The sequence below is a fragment of the Sciurus vulgaris genome (assembly GCF_902686455.1).
Source record: "Sciurus vulgaris genome assembly, chromosome: 11".
Classification (NCBI taxonomy): domain Eukaryota; kingdom Metazoa; phylum Chordata; class Mammalia; order Rodentia; family Sciuridae; genus Sciurus; species Sciurus vulgaris.
Genome location: NC_136472.1, coordinates 97253425 through 97270390, shown reverse-complemented (window position 1 = coordinate 97270390; position 16966 = coordinate 97253425). Strand labels below are relative to the sequence as shown.

At 40.8% G+C, this 16966-nt stretch overlaps 1 protein-coding gene and 1 long non-coding RNA gene across 2 annotated transcripts; both read right to left on the bottom strand.

The window, feature by feature from the left end:
* Positions 1 to 6955: 6955 nt before the first annotated feature.
* LOC306639321 lies at positions 6956 to 14513 on the bottom strand. The gene is made up of 2 exons (XR_013757612.1): positions 14298 to 14513; positions 6956 to 7053 (listed from the first exon to the last, which is right to left on the bottom strand). It is a non-coding gene; the product is annotated as an uncharacterized lncRNA (long non-coding RNA).
* Positions 7624 to 8961, bottom strand: LOC306638575 (sperm motility kinase 2B-like; the record flags this gene model as incomplete). Its single annotated transcript, XM_079101784.1, has 1 exon — positions 7624 to 8961. The coding sequence occupies one exon, from the start codon at positions 8959 to 8961 to the stop codon at positions 7624 to 7626; it is 1338 nt and encodes a 445-aa protein (XP_078957910.1).
* Positions 14514 to 16966: the final 2453 nt, after the last annotated feature.

Here is a 16966-nt window from a genome sequence, read left to right as displayed (position 1 = left end):
AAGAGCAAATGCAAGCATTGAATGATCCCACCAATCAACAATTGAAAGAGCAAATACAGGAAGCAAAAGATCATTTCAATAAAGAGTTAGAGATAATGAAAAAAAACCAAACAGAAATCCTTGACATGAAGGAAACAATAAACCAAATTAAGAACTCCATAGAAAGCATATCCAATAGGATAGAACACCTGGAAGACAGAACCTCAGACATTGAAGACAAAATATTTAACCTTGAAAACAAAGTTGAACAAACAGAGAAGATGGTAAGAAATCATGAACAGAATCTACAAGAACTATGGGATATCATGAAAAGGCCAAATTTAAGAATTATTGGGATTGAGGAAGGCCTAGAGAAACAAGCCAAAGGAATGAACAATTTATTCAATGAAATAATATCAGAAAATTTCCCAAATCTGAAGAATGAAATGGAAAATCAAGTTCAAGAGGCTTATAGGCTCCAAATACACAAAATTACAACAGACCCACACCAAGGCACATTATAATGAAAATACCTAACATACAAAATAAAGACAGAATTTTAAAGGCTGTGAGAGAAAAGAACCAAATTACATTCAGGGGGAAACCAATACGCATATCAGCAGATTTTTCAATCCAGACCCTAAAAGCTAGAAGGGCCTGGAACAACATTTTTCAAGCCCTGAAAGAAAATGGATGCCAACCAAGAATCTTATACCCAGCAAAACTTACCTTCAAATTTGACGATGAAATAAAATCCTTCCATGATAAACAAAAGCTAAAAGAATTCACAAAAAGAAAGCCTGCATTACAGAACATTCTCAGCAAAATATTCCATGAGGAAGAGATGAAAAACAAGGAAGCAAATCAGCAAAGGGAGGAATTATCCTAAAGGAATTGTCAAATAAAGGAGGAACCAAGTTGTGTCAAACAAATAAATAAATAAAATTTTAAAAATGACCCAAATGACCAGGAAACCAAATCATATCTCCATAATAACCCTGAATGTTAATGGCCTGAATTCATCAATCAAAAGAAATAGACTGGCAGATTGGATTAAAAAGAAAGATCCAACAATATGTTGCCTGCAAGAGATTCACCTCATAGAAAAAGATACTCATAGACTAAAGGTGAAAGGATGGGGAAAAACATACCATGCACATGGACTCAGCAAAAAAGCTGGAGTATCCATCCTCATTTCAGACAATGTGGACTTCAAGCCAAGTTAGTCAGAAGGGATAAAGAAGGTCATTTCATACTGCTTAAGGGAAGCATAAATCAGCAAGACATAACAATCATAAACATCTATGCCCCAAACAGTGGCTCATCCATGTATGTCAAACAAATCCTTCTCAATTTCAGAAACCAAATCACCATAACACAATAATACTAGGTGATTTTAACACGCCTCTCTCACCACTGGACAGATCTTCCAGACAAAAACTGAACAAAGAAACCATGGATCTCAATAACACAATCAATAATTTAGACTTAACGGACATTTATAGAATATACCATCCAACCAAGAGCGAATACACTTCTTCTCAGCAGCACATGGATCCTTCTCTAAAATAGACCATATATTATGCCACAAAGCTAATGTTAGCAAATACAAGAAGATAGAGACACTACCATGTATTCTATCAGATCATAATGGATTGATGTTAGAAATAAATGAAAGAGTAAAACACAGAAACTATTCCAACATCTGGAGATTAAACAATATGCTATTATATGATGAATGGATAACAGAAGATATTAGGAAGGAAATTTAAAAATTCTTAGAGGTAAATGAGAACAAAGAAACATCATATCAAAATCTATGGGACAATATGAAAGCAGTACTTAGAGGGAAATTTATTTCATGGAGCACATTTAATAAAAGAAGTAAAAATCAACAAATAAACGACCTAACACTACAGCTCAAAGCCCTAGAAAAAGAAGAACAGAACAGCACCAAAAGTAGTAGAAGACAGGAAATAGTTAAACTCAGAGCTGAAATCAATGAAATTGAAACAAAAGAAACAATACAAAAAATTGACAAAATAAATAGTTGGTTCTTCGAAAAAATAAACAAAATTGATAAACCTTTAGCCACACTAACAAAGAGAAGACGAGAGAAAACCCAAATCACTAAAATTTGGAATGAACAAGGAAATATCACAACAGACAGGATTGAAATACAAAACATAATTAGAAGCTATTTTGAAAATCTATACTCCAACAAAATAGAAAAGTTCGAAGACATCAACAGGTTTCTAGAGACATATGAATTGCCTAAACTGAAGGAGGAGGACATACACAATTTAAATAGACCAATTGCAAGTACTGAAATAGAAGAAGTCATCAAAAGTCTACCAACAAAGAAAAGTCCAGGACCAGATGGGTTCTCAGCCGAGTTCTACAAATCCTTTAAAGAACAGCTCATTCCAATACTTCTCAAAGTATTCCATAAAATAGAAGAGGAGGGAACCCCCCCGAACTCATTCTATGAAGCCAATATCACACTGATACCTAAACCAGACAGAGACTCATCAAGGAAAGAAAATTTCAGACCAATATCCTTAATGAACATCGACACAAAAATTCTCAACAAAATTTTAGCAAATCGCATACAAAAATATATTAAAAACATAGTGCACCATGATCAAGTGGCTTTCATCCCAGGGATTCAAGGTTGGTTCAACATCAGGAAATCAATAAACGTAATTCACCATATCAATAGACTTAAAGTCAAGAATCACATGATTATTTCAATAGATGCAGAAAAAGCATTTGATAAAATACAGCACCCCTTCATGCTCAAAACACTAGAAAAAATAGGGATACTGGGAACATTCCTTAACATTGTAAAGGCCATTTATGCTAAGCCCATGGCTAATATCATTCTAAATGGTGAAAAACTGAAAGCATTCCCTCTACAAACTGGAACAAGGCAGGGATGCCCTCTTTCACCACTTCTATTCAATATCGTTCTTGAGACTCTGGCCAGAGCAATTAGACAAACCAAAGAAATTAAAGGGATACGAATTGGAAAAGAAGAACTCAAACTATCCCTGTTCGCTGATGACATGATTATATATTTAGAGGAACCTGGAAATTCCACCAGAAAACTCTTAGAACTCATAAGTGAATTCAGTAAAGTAGCAGGTTACAAGATCAATGCCCATAAATCCAATGCATTTTTATACATAAGTGATGAACCTTCAGAAAGAGAAATTAGGAAAACTACCCCATTCACAATAGCCTCGAAAAAAATAAAATACTTGGGAATCAATCTCACAAAAGAGGTGAAAGACCTCTACAATGAGAACTATACAACACTAAAGAAAGAAATTAAAGAACACCTTAGAAGATGGAAAGATCTTCCATGTTCTTGGATAGGAAGAATTAATATTGTCAAAATGGCCATACTACCTAAAGTGCTATACAAATTCAATGCAATTCCAATTAAAATCCCAATGAAGTACCTTACAGAAATAGAGCAAGCAATTATGAAATTCATCTGGAAGAATAAGAAACCCAGAATAGCTAAAGCAATCCTTAGCAGGAAGAGTGAAACAGGGGGTATTGCAATACCTGATCTTCAACTCTACTACAAAGCAATAGTAACAAAAACGGCATGGTATTGGTACCAAAATAGAAAGGTAGATCAATGGTACAGAATAGAGGACACGGACACAAACCCAAATAAATACAATTTTTTCATACTAGATAAAGGGGCCAAAAATATGCAATGGAGAAAAGATAGCCTCTTCAACAAATGGTGCTGGGAGAATTCGAAATCCATATGCAACAGAATGAAACTAAATCCATATCTCTCACCATGCACAAAACTAAACTCAAAATGGATTAAGGACCTCGGAATCAGACCAGAGACCCTGCAGATTATAGAAGAAAAAGTAGGTCCAAATCTTCACCTTGTTGGTCTAGGACCAGACTTCCTTAACAGGACTCCCATAGCACAAGAAATAAAAGCTAGAATCAACCACTGGGATAGATTCAAACTAAAAAGCTTTCTCTCAGCAAAGGAAACTATCAGCAATGCAAAGAAAGAGCCTACAGAGTGGGAGAATATCTTTCCCAATCATACTTCAGATAGAGCACTAATCTCCAGAATCTATAAAGAACTCAAAAAACTCTACTCCAAGAATTCAAATAATCCAGTCGACAAATGGGCTAAGGAAATGAATAGACACTTCACAGAAGAAGATTTACAAGCAATCAACAAACATATGGAAAAATGTTCAACATCTCTAGTAATAAGAGAAATGCAAATCAAAACCACCCTAAGATTCCATCTCACCCCAATTAGAATGGCGATTATCAAGAATACAAGCAACAACAGGTGTTGGCGAGGATGTGGGGAGAAAGGTACACTCATACATTGCTGGTGGGGCTGCAAATTAGTGCAGCCACTCTGGAAAGCAGTGTGGAGATTCCTCAGAAAGCTTGGAATGGACCCTCCATTTGACCCAGCTATCCCACTCCTTGGCCTATACCCAAAGGACTTCAAATCAGCATACTACAGAGATACAGCCACATCAATGTTCATAGCTGCTCAATTCACAATAGCCAGACTGTGGAACCAACCTAGATGCCCTTCAATTGATGAGTGGATAAAGAAACTGTGGTATATATATATATATATATATATATATATATATATATACCATGGAATATTACTGAGCCATAAAGAATGATAAAATTATAGCAATTGCGGGCAAATGGATGAAATTGGGGAATATTATGCTAAGTGAGATAAGCCAATCTCAAAAAGCCAAAGGACGAATGATATCTCTAATAAGTGGAGGATGACACATAATGGGGGGGAGGGAAGGGTTAGTGTTAGGGTTAGAGTTAGGGTTAGGGAGGGGGGCAAGTATGGAGGAAGCAAGTACTGTATAGAGGGTAAAGAGGGGTGGGAGGGGAGGGGGGAAGGGAAAAAATAACAGAATGAATCAAACAACATTACTCTACGTAAATTTATGATTACACAAATGGTATGCCTTTACGCCATGTACAAACAGAGAAACAACATGTATCCCATTTGCTTACAATAAAAAAAAAAAAAACCATGATCTAGAGGCATGTTTTGGGTGCATGATAATTATATATAATAATGGGATTCATTATGCCACATTTATAAATGTAAAAAACATAATTTGACATAATTTGATCATCTCATTCCCCAGTACCTCCCCTTTAAGCTCTCTTGATATACCCTCTCCATTTCTTTGTTCATCAGTTTATCCCTTCAGCAGACATTCATAGACTCTATTATAGTATAGAAGTCAGGAGCATGGGCTCTGAAAGAGGACTGCCTAAATTGTCATACTGGCCTTGCTACTGATTAGGTGTGCAGCATTGAATGTGTTACTGAATTCCTGTACCTCTATTTCCCCATCTCGAAACGAGAATATTTAGTATCTACATTAAATGGTTGTATCTGAAAAATGCTTTAAGTTAAACATCACCTGGTACACAATATTACATAATAAATATTAGCTATAATCTTTATTACTATTCATTAACAACTATGACAAATACTAATAGTACATCAATAAGACTAAATGTTTAATTTTAAGAAACTCAGAGACCAAGAGATTTAAAATCTAAGGATTTCAAGTCCAGAGAGATTTTACTAAATGAAGGTTTCTAATGAACACATCTTCCTTTTCTTTTATATTGAGAAAATGAGCTTTATTTATATTAATGAAATCATGTTATAATAGTAACTGTAATGATAATCAGTATGTCTGTGGTGTATATAATTTACTACAAATAAAATATATTCATACATTATTCTCCAGATGTGCAGGCCAAATAGAAGCTATTTCTCATGTTTAAAATTAAAATGAACTGCACAATTCAAGACTTACCTCCTCCACAAGTGTGCTGTTAACTTTTCATGCTGCCTTTACTACTTGCAATCTGGTGTTCTATTTAGAACATAAAGGAAAGATAGAATATACTTAAATAACATCCATAAAAGAAACCAGGAGTAATTGCTAGCCAAGAATAAATAAATGAAACCTAATTATGACAAAAAATTAGACAAACTCCAGGTAAGAAACGTGTGTATCCCAAGTGCCTAAGACAGTATATCATGTACCTACCATACAGTATGCATTCCTTAAGCATCTGTTGGATAAAATGATTATTAAATTAAATTCAGCAGAATAAAATGAGAAAAAAATTTAAAAGAAAACAGCAAAACAAAAAGCGGCATGGTATGGCAGAAATATACAAGCTAGTATCAAATCTACAACCTCTTCTTCCTGGGCACTTGTTTTAGTCAGCTTTTTTGCCACTGTGTCTAAAAGATCTGACCAAAACAACTGTAGAGGAGGAACAGTTTATCTGAGGACTCATGGTTTCAAAAGTCTTAGTCCTTAGAAGTCCAGCATCATTTCTTGGGGCTCGAGGTGAGGCAGAAGATCATAGCAGAAGAGTGTGGAAGAGGGAAGTAGCTCACATGATGATCAGAAAGCAGAGAGACTCTACTCCCCAGATACTAAATGTATGCCCCAAAATCACACCCCTAATGCCCACCTCTTCCAGCCACACCCTACCTGCCTTCAGTTACTACTCAGTTAATTCCTGTCAGGGGATCAATTCACTGATTAAGGATCTCACAACTCAATAATTTCTTCTCTGAATCTTCTTGCATTGTCTTACATGTGAGCTTTTGGGGGACATCTCTCCGAAACCATAACATAACTAGACCACATTTACCAGCTGCTCTGCAGTTAGTGTGGCCAGACTAAGCTCTTGGAAGGCTTGCTGATCACAACCCCCAATGTGAAAGTTTCCATTTTCTGTTTTCATCTGGAAGCTAAATACAGAGGATGCAGATGTGCTGAGGTTGGTGGTAAAAGTCTTAAGTTATAAAGACTCTGTACCTGGGATAAATGCCTCCAACATCAGAAACACTATTGGACTTTCAATATTGAGAAATTAAGTTGACTGTGAAAAATCACTGGGATGCGGCAGTTTATTTATGACAACAGATAGCATTTTCCTGGTTGTGTGCAGATCACAGGAACCAGAGGTTCTTCGTCAGTGGAATCTTTCCTATGAATGAATACGATAGAGAATAGGATCTCATCAGAGAAAAAAAAGGCAGTATCTTTAAAATCAGAATGGTTCATATTTAAGTTAGTTTGTTTGAAACAGTAAGGAAAGATTCTTTAAGTAAAATGAATCAACTGAATTGATTTAAAGTGATTAAAACTTGTCAATGAAATACATTAACCAGGGCCAGTGGTCAGTTGGTAAAATTTATTCTTTTTTTTTTTTTTTTTTCCTTTGGAACATCAATTTTATTATACAGTTTGTGAAAAAGAGAAATTCCTTCAGAAGCATGTCTGCCATCCCAGAAGCCAGGGAGGAAGGCCAGGGAAGAGCAGGGCAGGGGGAAGTGTCCGAGGGCAGAGAGTCTCTGATGTGTGTGGCAGGTGGGGGCAGAGGAGAGTCCCGGTGGATCCAGATGCGCTGTGGGTTGGTATCTGAGAATGGGGCAGCCGCAGCCAGGTGGCACATCTCACTGCTGAAGCTGTCTGAGTGCAGCCCTGACAGGTGCCCGTCCACCATGTCAGGATGCTCAGAGCTGGGGGTCTCCTGGCCGACCGTCGGTCTGTCTGGTCAGGGCACGTTCCCTGCAGCCACTGTGGTTTGGAGCCTAGGGTGCCTGCGGCCTCCTTGCATGGGTGCCACTCTTCTTCTGGAGGTGGGCTCGCCGAAGCAGGGCACACAGCAGCACAGCTGCCGGATGCAGGTGGCGATCCTCCTAGTGACCGCCCTCCAGCCCCTGCGGCCGTCAACCGATTGGCCTGAGGAGGGACCCTGGGAGGACGAGCTGGTGCCTTGTGCTACCCGTCTGCTGAGGAGCCTCCAGGGCCCGGGCCTGGGGTGGTCGGGCCTGCGGGGCACAGGGTCTGGCCTGGAGGCTAGGCTGGGAGGGGGTGTGTCCCCATGGAAGAAGCGCAGAGGAATCGACGGCACACTGGCACTTGCGGTGCCCTTGTGCCCCAATGACTTGGCCGCCTCGGGCTGCTGCTGCTCACAGGGCCGGGGAAGGGCAGGCTCGCTGGAACACTGGTTGGGATGCATGCTGGGGGCATCCGTGGGGCCTGGGCGACGCCCGACCACCGCACGGCGCACAGGCCTCGCCTGCAGGTCACAGCCCGCCCCCTGGCTTCGCTGGTGCAGGAGGATAAGATAGGTCCCCATGGCCTCATCGAACTTGCGCTGGTCCAGGGACACCCAGGCGTTGTAGGGGTCGAAGCCCATGTCAAACATGATGGTCATGATGGCAGGGTCGGGGTGCGTGGGCGGTGGCTGGCCACAAGGACCGGGCAGGGTTTCCTCACTCTGGCTCAGCCACGGGTGCCCCATTACCTGCTCGAGGGTGGGCCTCTGGGCGGGGTCCACAGTCAGCATCTGCTGGATGAGGCTGCGGGCCTCCTGGGAGAGGTGCGCGGGGAGCTCGTAGTTGCCCTGCACGATGAGCCTCTGCAGGCCCTTGGTCGTGCTCGCCTTAAATGGGCGCCTCCCTGTGAGCATAAGAAAGAGGGTGACCCCCAGGCTCCACACGTCCGCCGGGGGACCCTCGTATTCTTGCTTCAGGACGATTTCAGGGGCACGGTAAGGCAGAGTGCCCCAGAAGCTGGTGAGCTTCTGCCCAGGCCGGACCCTGGCGCTCAGGCCAAAATCTATGAGTTTGACCTTGCCGCCCCTGTTGTCCACCACGAAGTTCTCCGACTTGAGGTCGAGGTGCGCGATGCCCTGCTCGTGGCAGTGGCGCACAGCACACACCATCTGCCTGAAGGTCCTGCGGGCCTTGTCCTCCTTCAGCCCACCTGCCGCCGGGATGCAGCACCTGAGCTCTCCCCCACCTGCGTGCTCCATGACTATGTAGATGTTGCTTGGGGTCTCGATGACCTGGAACAGCTGGATCACGTATGGGTGCTCCAGGGCCATCAACCACTGCGGTTCCAGTAGGACGGGCTGGTTCCCCTCTGTCTTGGGCACGACTTTCACCACCACCTCTGCCCCGGTGAGGAGATGGCGGGCTAGAAGCACCTGGCTGAAGCCCCCCTGGCCAAGCTCCCTCAGGACCTGATAGTGGTCCGTGAGGGCCGCCTCGTAGCAGGAGCTGGGCCCCTGTGGCCCTACACTAGTCTGACTGCACTGACTGCACATCCTAAAGCCGGAACGACAACTAAGGATGCTACCTTAAAAAAAAATAACAAACTCAAACAAAAGACCCAAATCAACAAACAAAAGACAAAACAAACAAACAAACAAAAGCCCAAATCAAAAAAACAATGGCAAAACACCACCACCCCCAACCACCAACCCCCAGCCACCAACCACCAACCACCAAAAACGCTCACTATCTGGGAGTCCGACAGGTCACCACCAAGAGCTTCCTGCACTTATGGACAAAAAACCCAGCCGCAGCCACCCTCTTATATGGCCAGTGGCCGAAATCCCATCACAGTGGCTCCTTGTGAGGTCACAGCAAGCAATGACCCGGTCACGCCCGGCCAGAACCCCCAGTGGTCATCTCACTTCAGGGCCCCTGGGACCTGTCCAACCCTCATAAGAAGAATAAGAAAGGACCCACAAGCTTTTTGTTGCAGGGGGTGTGCACACTGAGAGTTACACGTTTAGAGACTCAACTTGTGAGATCCTTCAGGGTTCTTTTCACTTGGAGTCTGATGAAAATCCCTACTCACTTTGGGCTTTACAGGCCTCATCATATCTACACTCCAAGAACTCAATTCCTACTTCTTCTCTCAGAATGATTGGTGTCAAAGGGAGGGTAGCACTTCTCTCACGTGGTGATGCTCCCACCAAATGCTCTGTCCCCTAGGATGCTCTAGAGCTTGACATGAACACCTATGGGGCTGAGAGGGAGGGAGCATTCCTCAGCCTTTCCCCACAAGGTTCTCATCAGATTTTGTTCTAGAAACCCCGGATAGCCAAAGGCCCAGGGTTGATAAGTTCAAAGTGATAAAGGATAAAATATGGAAGCCAAGATCCTAGAACCAGCAAAGGTGTCCTAACAGATGCCTGGGTCCCTTCCTGCCCCTGTAACCTCAGTACCTTAGACTGGGTAACTTATTAACAATAGCAGTCCACTTCCCACAGTTCTGGAAAGTGGCAAGTTCTAGGTCAAAGCACCTTGTTGCTGTCTCCTCCCATGATGGAGGGTCAGAAGGGTTGACCTCATTCTCTCAAGCCCTCCTCTTTGTTTTGTTATTTTGTTTCTTTTTTTCTTCTTCTTACATACTGGCCATTGAAGTCAGGGCCTGGGGCATGCCAGGCCAGTGCTCTCTACCACTCACGTAATTCCACAGATTTTTATTTATTTATTTTTTGAGACAGAGTCTCAGTGAGTTGCTCAGGTTGGACTTGCTTGTGTGATCCTCCTGCCTCCATGTTCTGAGTAGAGAGGATTAGAGCCTGTCATCCTTTGAATATGAGATGCCCCCCCACCACAGGCTCCTCTGCTACTGCAGAGTAGTCAGAGGTGACATGATTGGATTGGGGGAGCCGTAACCTTCAGTCCATCCTTGGTTCAATGGACTGACTTGCTGGTTACCATAGGCAGGTGGAACGTGGCGGGGTACTCTGGCAAGCGGGTCACTGGGGTCATGTCCTGGAAGGGTTCTCTATCCCTGTAACCATTGCCCCACATTCCTTCTCTCCCTGCTTCTTGGCTGCCCTGAGGAAAGAAGCTTTCCTGTGCTGGGCCCTTCCCCCATTATGGGCTGCCTCACCTTGGCCCAGAGCAATAGAGTCAGTAATTGATGGAAGGAGACCACTGAAACCTTGAGCCCTGTGTGAATAGTTCCTCCTCCAAGTTTTTCTTACTGGGTGAATGGGCCACAGCATTGATACACTTAATTAATACACAGCCATAGGCCATCGTTCCCAACTTGAAAAATGTACTCCTGCGTGTGTGTGTGTGTGTGTGTGTTGTGTGTTTGTGTGTGTGCATTGGTGTTGCATTGCTGGGACGTGAACCACTTCCTTGGGCAGGCTAGAGAAGCATTCTTAAAGTACACCTCCCATCCCTGGGGTTGGAGCCTCATGGTCTGTCTGCACTCTTGGGGAGTTGGTACCCACTAGATGTTCCTGTGTGAGGAGAGTTCCTCAGGTTGACCTGAAGGTCATTGGATGAGGTACTCAGGTCTCAATGAAGACAGAAAGATCTCTGGTAAGGCAAATCTGTGACAATTATAAAAGCCAATGCCACTTGTTTTCTACAAGGTATAAGAGAATAACGTAGCTGAAAACCCCCACTCTGTTCTGTATTGAGCACAGTGTGCACATGTGAGATTGTGACATCACTGACTGAGGGGTGGGCATGGCGAGGCCCAGCAGCAGCATTCTCTGCACTAGCGATGTTCCCCTGCCACAGGTTCCCATCAGGGTGGTGTTCCTATCTGGTGGGAAATGGAACCCCAAGGGAACCACAAAGGTATACCTATAGGTCATACCCAAAGGGAGAGGTAAGGGAATTGGTATCTTTGATGTTTGTTTCACTACACACATCAACTGAACAGGAGAGAAGGTAGTCATGTAACAGCATAAGTCACACTGAAACAAAAGTGGCCTGGCCTCCATATCAGGACACAGGCCAAACTGACCCATGATTTCACCCTAGTTTGTTAGCACCTCATTTTCTGTCATTTCATCCTAACAGTGTCATTTCTGACAAGAGAGACCTCATTCTTGGGTGTGGAGGTGTGAACCTATACCTGTCTTTGGGGGATCTAATATGATCCCTAATACTCCCTGGTCCTACATCTCTGAAGTTCTCTTCAGTAGGTGTTGAACATTGTCATGTAATTGCCTACATGAATCCATTCGACCCTATGTCTTTGTTGGTTGTTTCAATCCAGTGTCCTGAAGAGGGAGATTTGTGTCTATATTCATGGTGGACCTTGGACTGTCGATTTGGGGTTCTTTGATGGATTTATTCTGCCAGTGTCTTTCTGATTTGATGGTCGGGTCATACCAGCTTCATCAAGTACATAGCAACTTGTTCCCCGAACTTCTGCTTCATGGAAATGTTTGTATATAGTTGGTATTAATTCTTTTTCAAATGTGAGGTAGAATTCTCCGGGGATATCTTCTCTACTTGAAGACCTTTTGGAAGATATTTGTCTATTAGGAAGTTTGTTTCTTTGATGGTCACTTGGCTTTTATGTAAGTAGCCCCCTGATGTGGTTTAAGATGTCCAGTTCCCAAAGCCCATGTGCTCACTCTCTGGGAGACCTCTAGCAGCGGCCAGGAGGAGATTTGGGGTTCAGAGGCTGCGGGACATGGGGTGAAGCACCCAGCCCCTGTTGCAGCAGGCCAGCTCTGCCCAATGGCGAACCTCTTCCTTCGCTGCCCGTGGGATTACAGAGGCAATTCCCCCTGGATGGAACACTGGAGTCTCCAATGCCTTCCCAGATGTGTCTTCTCCACCCCTGCCACCCACCGTCTCCACACAGCTCAGCGAGGAGTTTGAAGACAACATTGGAAGACCATTTTGTGGGGAAACTCAACAAGGACTCCATACACATCTTCATGTCATAAAAAGTAAAAATAGAACAATTTACAATTGATGAAAATAAAAGTCAATTTTCGTCATCTCTCTTCACTTTCTTTACTTTCGGAAAAATTTCCCCCAAAAGTGTAATTCTAAAAGACAAATCATTTATAAATTTTTATTTTGAAATCTGTTCCCAAGTACGTATTTTTTTAGTTTTAAAGTCAGTTCTTAGACAAGTGTGATTTATTTGAATCAATAATAGTGAAGTGCCTTCTATAGGTAAGAGTTCTCTCATCCACCTTTGTTACCAGGGACTTCTCACTTATTCCCTCTGTCTGGAAAGCTCTTGCACCAAATCTTTTTTTTTTTTTTTAATTTATTTTTATTGTAAACAAATGGGATACATATTGTTTCTGTTTGTACATGGAGTAACAGCATACCATTTGCATATTCATAAATTTACATAGAGTAATGATGTTTGATTCATTCCATTATTTTTTTCCTTCCCCCCCACCCCTCCTACCTCTCTTTTCCCTCTATACAGTCCCTCCTTCCTCTGAGTCATGAGCACTTTAAAACATGTTGCATGCATATAAAATATTATCCATGCATATAAATATAAATATCTACACATATAATTATATTGAGAAACAAAGTATGTATCCATATCAGTGCAAAAGACACAAGACAAAAATAGAAATACATCAGACTGATCAATTAAAATTAATTGCAAAATCTCCTAACTCCATTGTCAAACTTGTTATTTACAAGAATGTTTCCAACTATTATTTTTTTGTAAAACTATAAAACTATATAATTTTAAAAATGTCAGTATATAAATTCAGAAAGATTCACTATCTCTTCACCATACCAATAATTACAAAAGTCCAATTTAAGTAATACGTAAATCTTTAAAAATAGGAAATGTCAAAGTGTTCCTCATAGCTACCTACACATGCCAGTTTCTACTGGCAAAAAATAAAAATCGCAGAAGAAAAAGAGTTAGAAATTCTTGAGGTTCTCTTGCTGTGGAGCCCATGATAGTCAATGTACTTCTTTTGTTTTCTTGCTTTTCCATTTTTTGTGTGTGTGTGTGTTGCTCCACATAAAGACAGATTTTTCTATTCTAGTTTTTCAGTCAAGCACCTCTGATTGACAGCTTTGCTTTGATCCTTTGCTTTGAGACTTTACTGTGAGTTATTATTTTACCCAAATACTTCTCATTGTTGATCTGAAAATCTTGAGTCTCACTGATAAAGATAATAACCAGCTTAGTTAAGAAATGAGAGGCAATGAATGAATGAAGGGGAGCATTGATAATCAGGTATTACTGTTATCACTGAGGTGTGACATTAATTGCTAAGAAGAAATACTTTTTGAGAATAAAATCTTTAAAGAATTCTAAAATAGCTCTGAACATAGCTTCAACTCTATCTTGACCATCTCTCTCCTATGATGAATTATCATTTTCATCATAATGATTAAAACTGTTCATAAAGATTTGAAATTCAAACTTAAGGTGGAAATATTTACAAGCTATCAAGGACAGGCTGCTTAGTTAGTTGGGAAAGATAGGATAAGCAGGATATACTATTTTAGAAACACTGTAAATTATCCAAAATCCTGGCATATTATAAACAAGTAAAAATGAAGATGGTAAGATTTGTTACATAGTATGTCACAATTGCAGTACTTTTGCATCGATGTATGAGAGTAGGCATGTGGAGGGGCGGACAAAGGGACAACTACTTGTAAGAATGACCTTGACTTCACCACTTCAACGGCCCAGCCAGAGTCCCCCGCTTCTCTGCCAGCACAGAATGGCTTTCCTAGAAGAGAAAGGATTTTTCTTGGGTCTAAGTTATACTGGTAATTGTTCTCTTCTCTCTCTTAATTCCGTGATATTGCTCAAATTATATTTTCATCTTGTGTGCATATACAAATATGTAACAACAAATCCTATCATTACAAACAACTATAATGCGCCAATTAAAAATTTGTAAAATATAAATTAATTAAAATGAGGCCAATAGGGTGTGCCCTAAAATAAAAAGAAAAAAGCTTAGTTAATTCCAATCACCTACATACTCTCTTCAAAGACAATGGGAAGCACTAGGAACAAAAGATTATAATATCTTTTAAAAACTTTAAATAATTGTTTCAATATACAAAAAATTCATTTTTTTCTTAATCATATTCTCTGTTAGTTTCAGACATATTTTTAATACAAATAGTTGAAAAATTCTGTCTATATTGGGAAACTTTCCACATAGGGTTAAACAACACACATTATTTAGACAGGATAAGATTAGCACAAAATAATTCTTACTTTGTTTTGGCAGTAATTCACTTTTATTTCAAAATTTGATAGTGGAGGAAAACAGATGTCTAGTGAGATTGTACTTTGTACAGGAAAACAAAAAGAATTTAATATATGATGCTTAGCAAGGTACTAGCAGTCAAGCTCAACAGGAAAGGAAAAGCTCTCCTTTGGTTCCCCACATAAACTTATTCTTTGTTTCTAGTGACCCCTAACATAGAGTTCTCTGCTTACAAACATTATCTCCAGGGGGTCATGATATCCTAAGCTATAAAATATAGAGAGTCTAGTTCAGTTGTCTAAGGCCTTGAGAGGTCAGGCAAAACCAGAAATGACTGGAGTGGAGTGTGTGCAGCACAGCAGAGAACACCGGAGACTGTGAAAAGCTGGGGAGTGAAGGGTCCCTTTGAGACACCTTCAAAACAAACTAGCAAAATGGTTTCAGTGCCACATGAAAGTCTAATAAAACAGGGATGCAGACTGAGTATAAGTTTATATGCTCTGGTTGCATTTTTAGAACTCTATTAAACTGATATACATTCAAGAGTGTCTTTCTTTTTCTTGACAAAATAAGAAACTAAAACTTAATTCTGCTTAGTATGAGATAATTATTGAGAACAGTGTTTTGTACTGATTTTGATTTTCTATTTTCTTCTCCCACCTAACTCAGTATCTAGCTGGTATGCTTTAGATATGAGGTGTCCCCTCAAAAGCTCAATTCAAGAAATTTCAGAGGTGAAGCGATTGTGAGTCATGAGATCTTTAACTAATTGTATTAATTGGGTGATACTGTAGGTAGTTAGTGTATGGCTAGAGGAGATGGATCACTGGGGACATATCTTAGGGGTTTATATTTTGCCCCTGGTCTGCAGTGTCTCATTCTGCTTCCTGATGCCATGTCCTGAGCTGCTTTCCCCTGCCATGCTCTTCCACCATGATGTTCTTCCTCACCTCTGGCCCAGAGCAATGGAGTCAGCCATTTATGAACTGAGACCTCTGAAACCATGAGCACCAAATAAACTTCTCCTCTTCTAAAATTGTTCTTGTCAGGTCTTTTGGTTACAGCAATGAAAAAGTTGACTAAAACATTAACAAAGTCCTGAGCACATATTGTGTTCAGTATGTGCATGAATTGAGTTTTGAGTGATGTCGTCTTTGCCTCCTTTTTTAACCTTAAAGGGCTCACTCTTGATCCAAATCCATTCTTCCACTTAGGTTTCAACTCCCCCTTCTTCCCATATCTCTAGGGTCTTCCTCCCTCCTTCTTCTGTATCTTCAGTCTCTCCCACTTAATGCTCCTTTCCTTCATTCTATACACATTTTCAAGTTTCTGTCTTCAATAAGAAAAATAAAACCTTTCCTTGGCCTTGTAGTTATTACTGCCTTCTCTCTTTCTCCATTAAAACTCTTGAAAGAGTCAATTGTTTCATCTTCCTCCTTTCTGGAGTAGATGGTAAATGCCTACTATTTGCTTGGCCCTGTACTAAATGCAGATAGTATAGAACAGGAGCTTTGCTCATGGGTCTTTTCTTCTATAAAGGAATACAATTAAACAAGAAGGGACAATTAAATGCTTTCCAAAGGAGGCCCAGAGAACTGAGAACACATTTTCCTGCAACTCTCACCTTCATTCTTCAACTCACTTCCATTATAGCTCTGTTGACATTATTAACTTGTAAGTACCTATAAAAGCTAATTTAAACCAATAGTATAAATTCAGAAAGTAACCTGACATATACATGACATGAAGTCTTGCTTCAGAATAATATTATGTATATGTACACACACATACATATTTGTCTAGATTTATATATTGGACATATATTTGGGGGAGCACATATTCTCTTTGTTATATGTTTGGGTAAAAGTTCTTCATTAACCTTAGGTAGAGACTGGACACAAAGAGAGCTCTAGTGCTGGATTAAGGTGCAGAAAAGTAGGTTTCTAACACTGAGAGAGAATGGGGAAATTTCTTGTTAATCTTTTTCTTTTTTCTATTTTCTGCATTCTCTTATGCCTCAGACCCCAGACATATCTGTGACTATGATGACAGTTATATCAGGCATCAATAGGGAGGCTATCTTAGCCTACTCAGGCTGCTATGTAAAAAA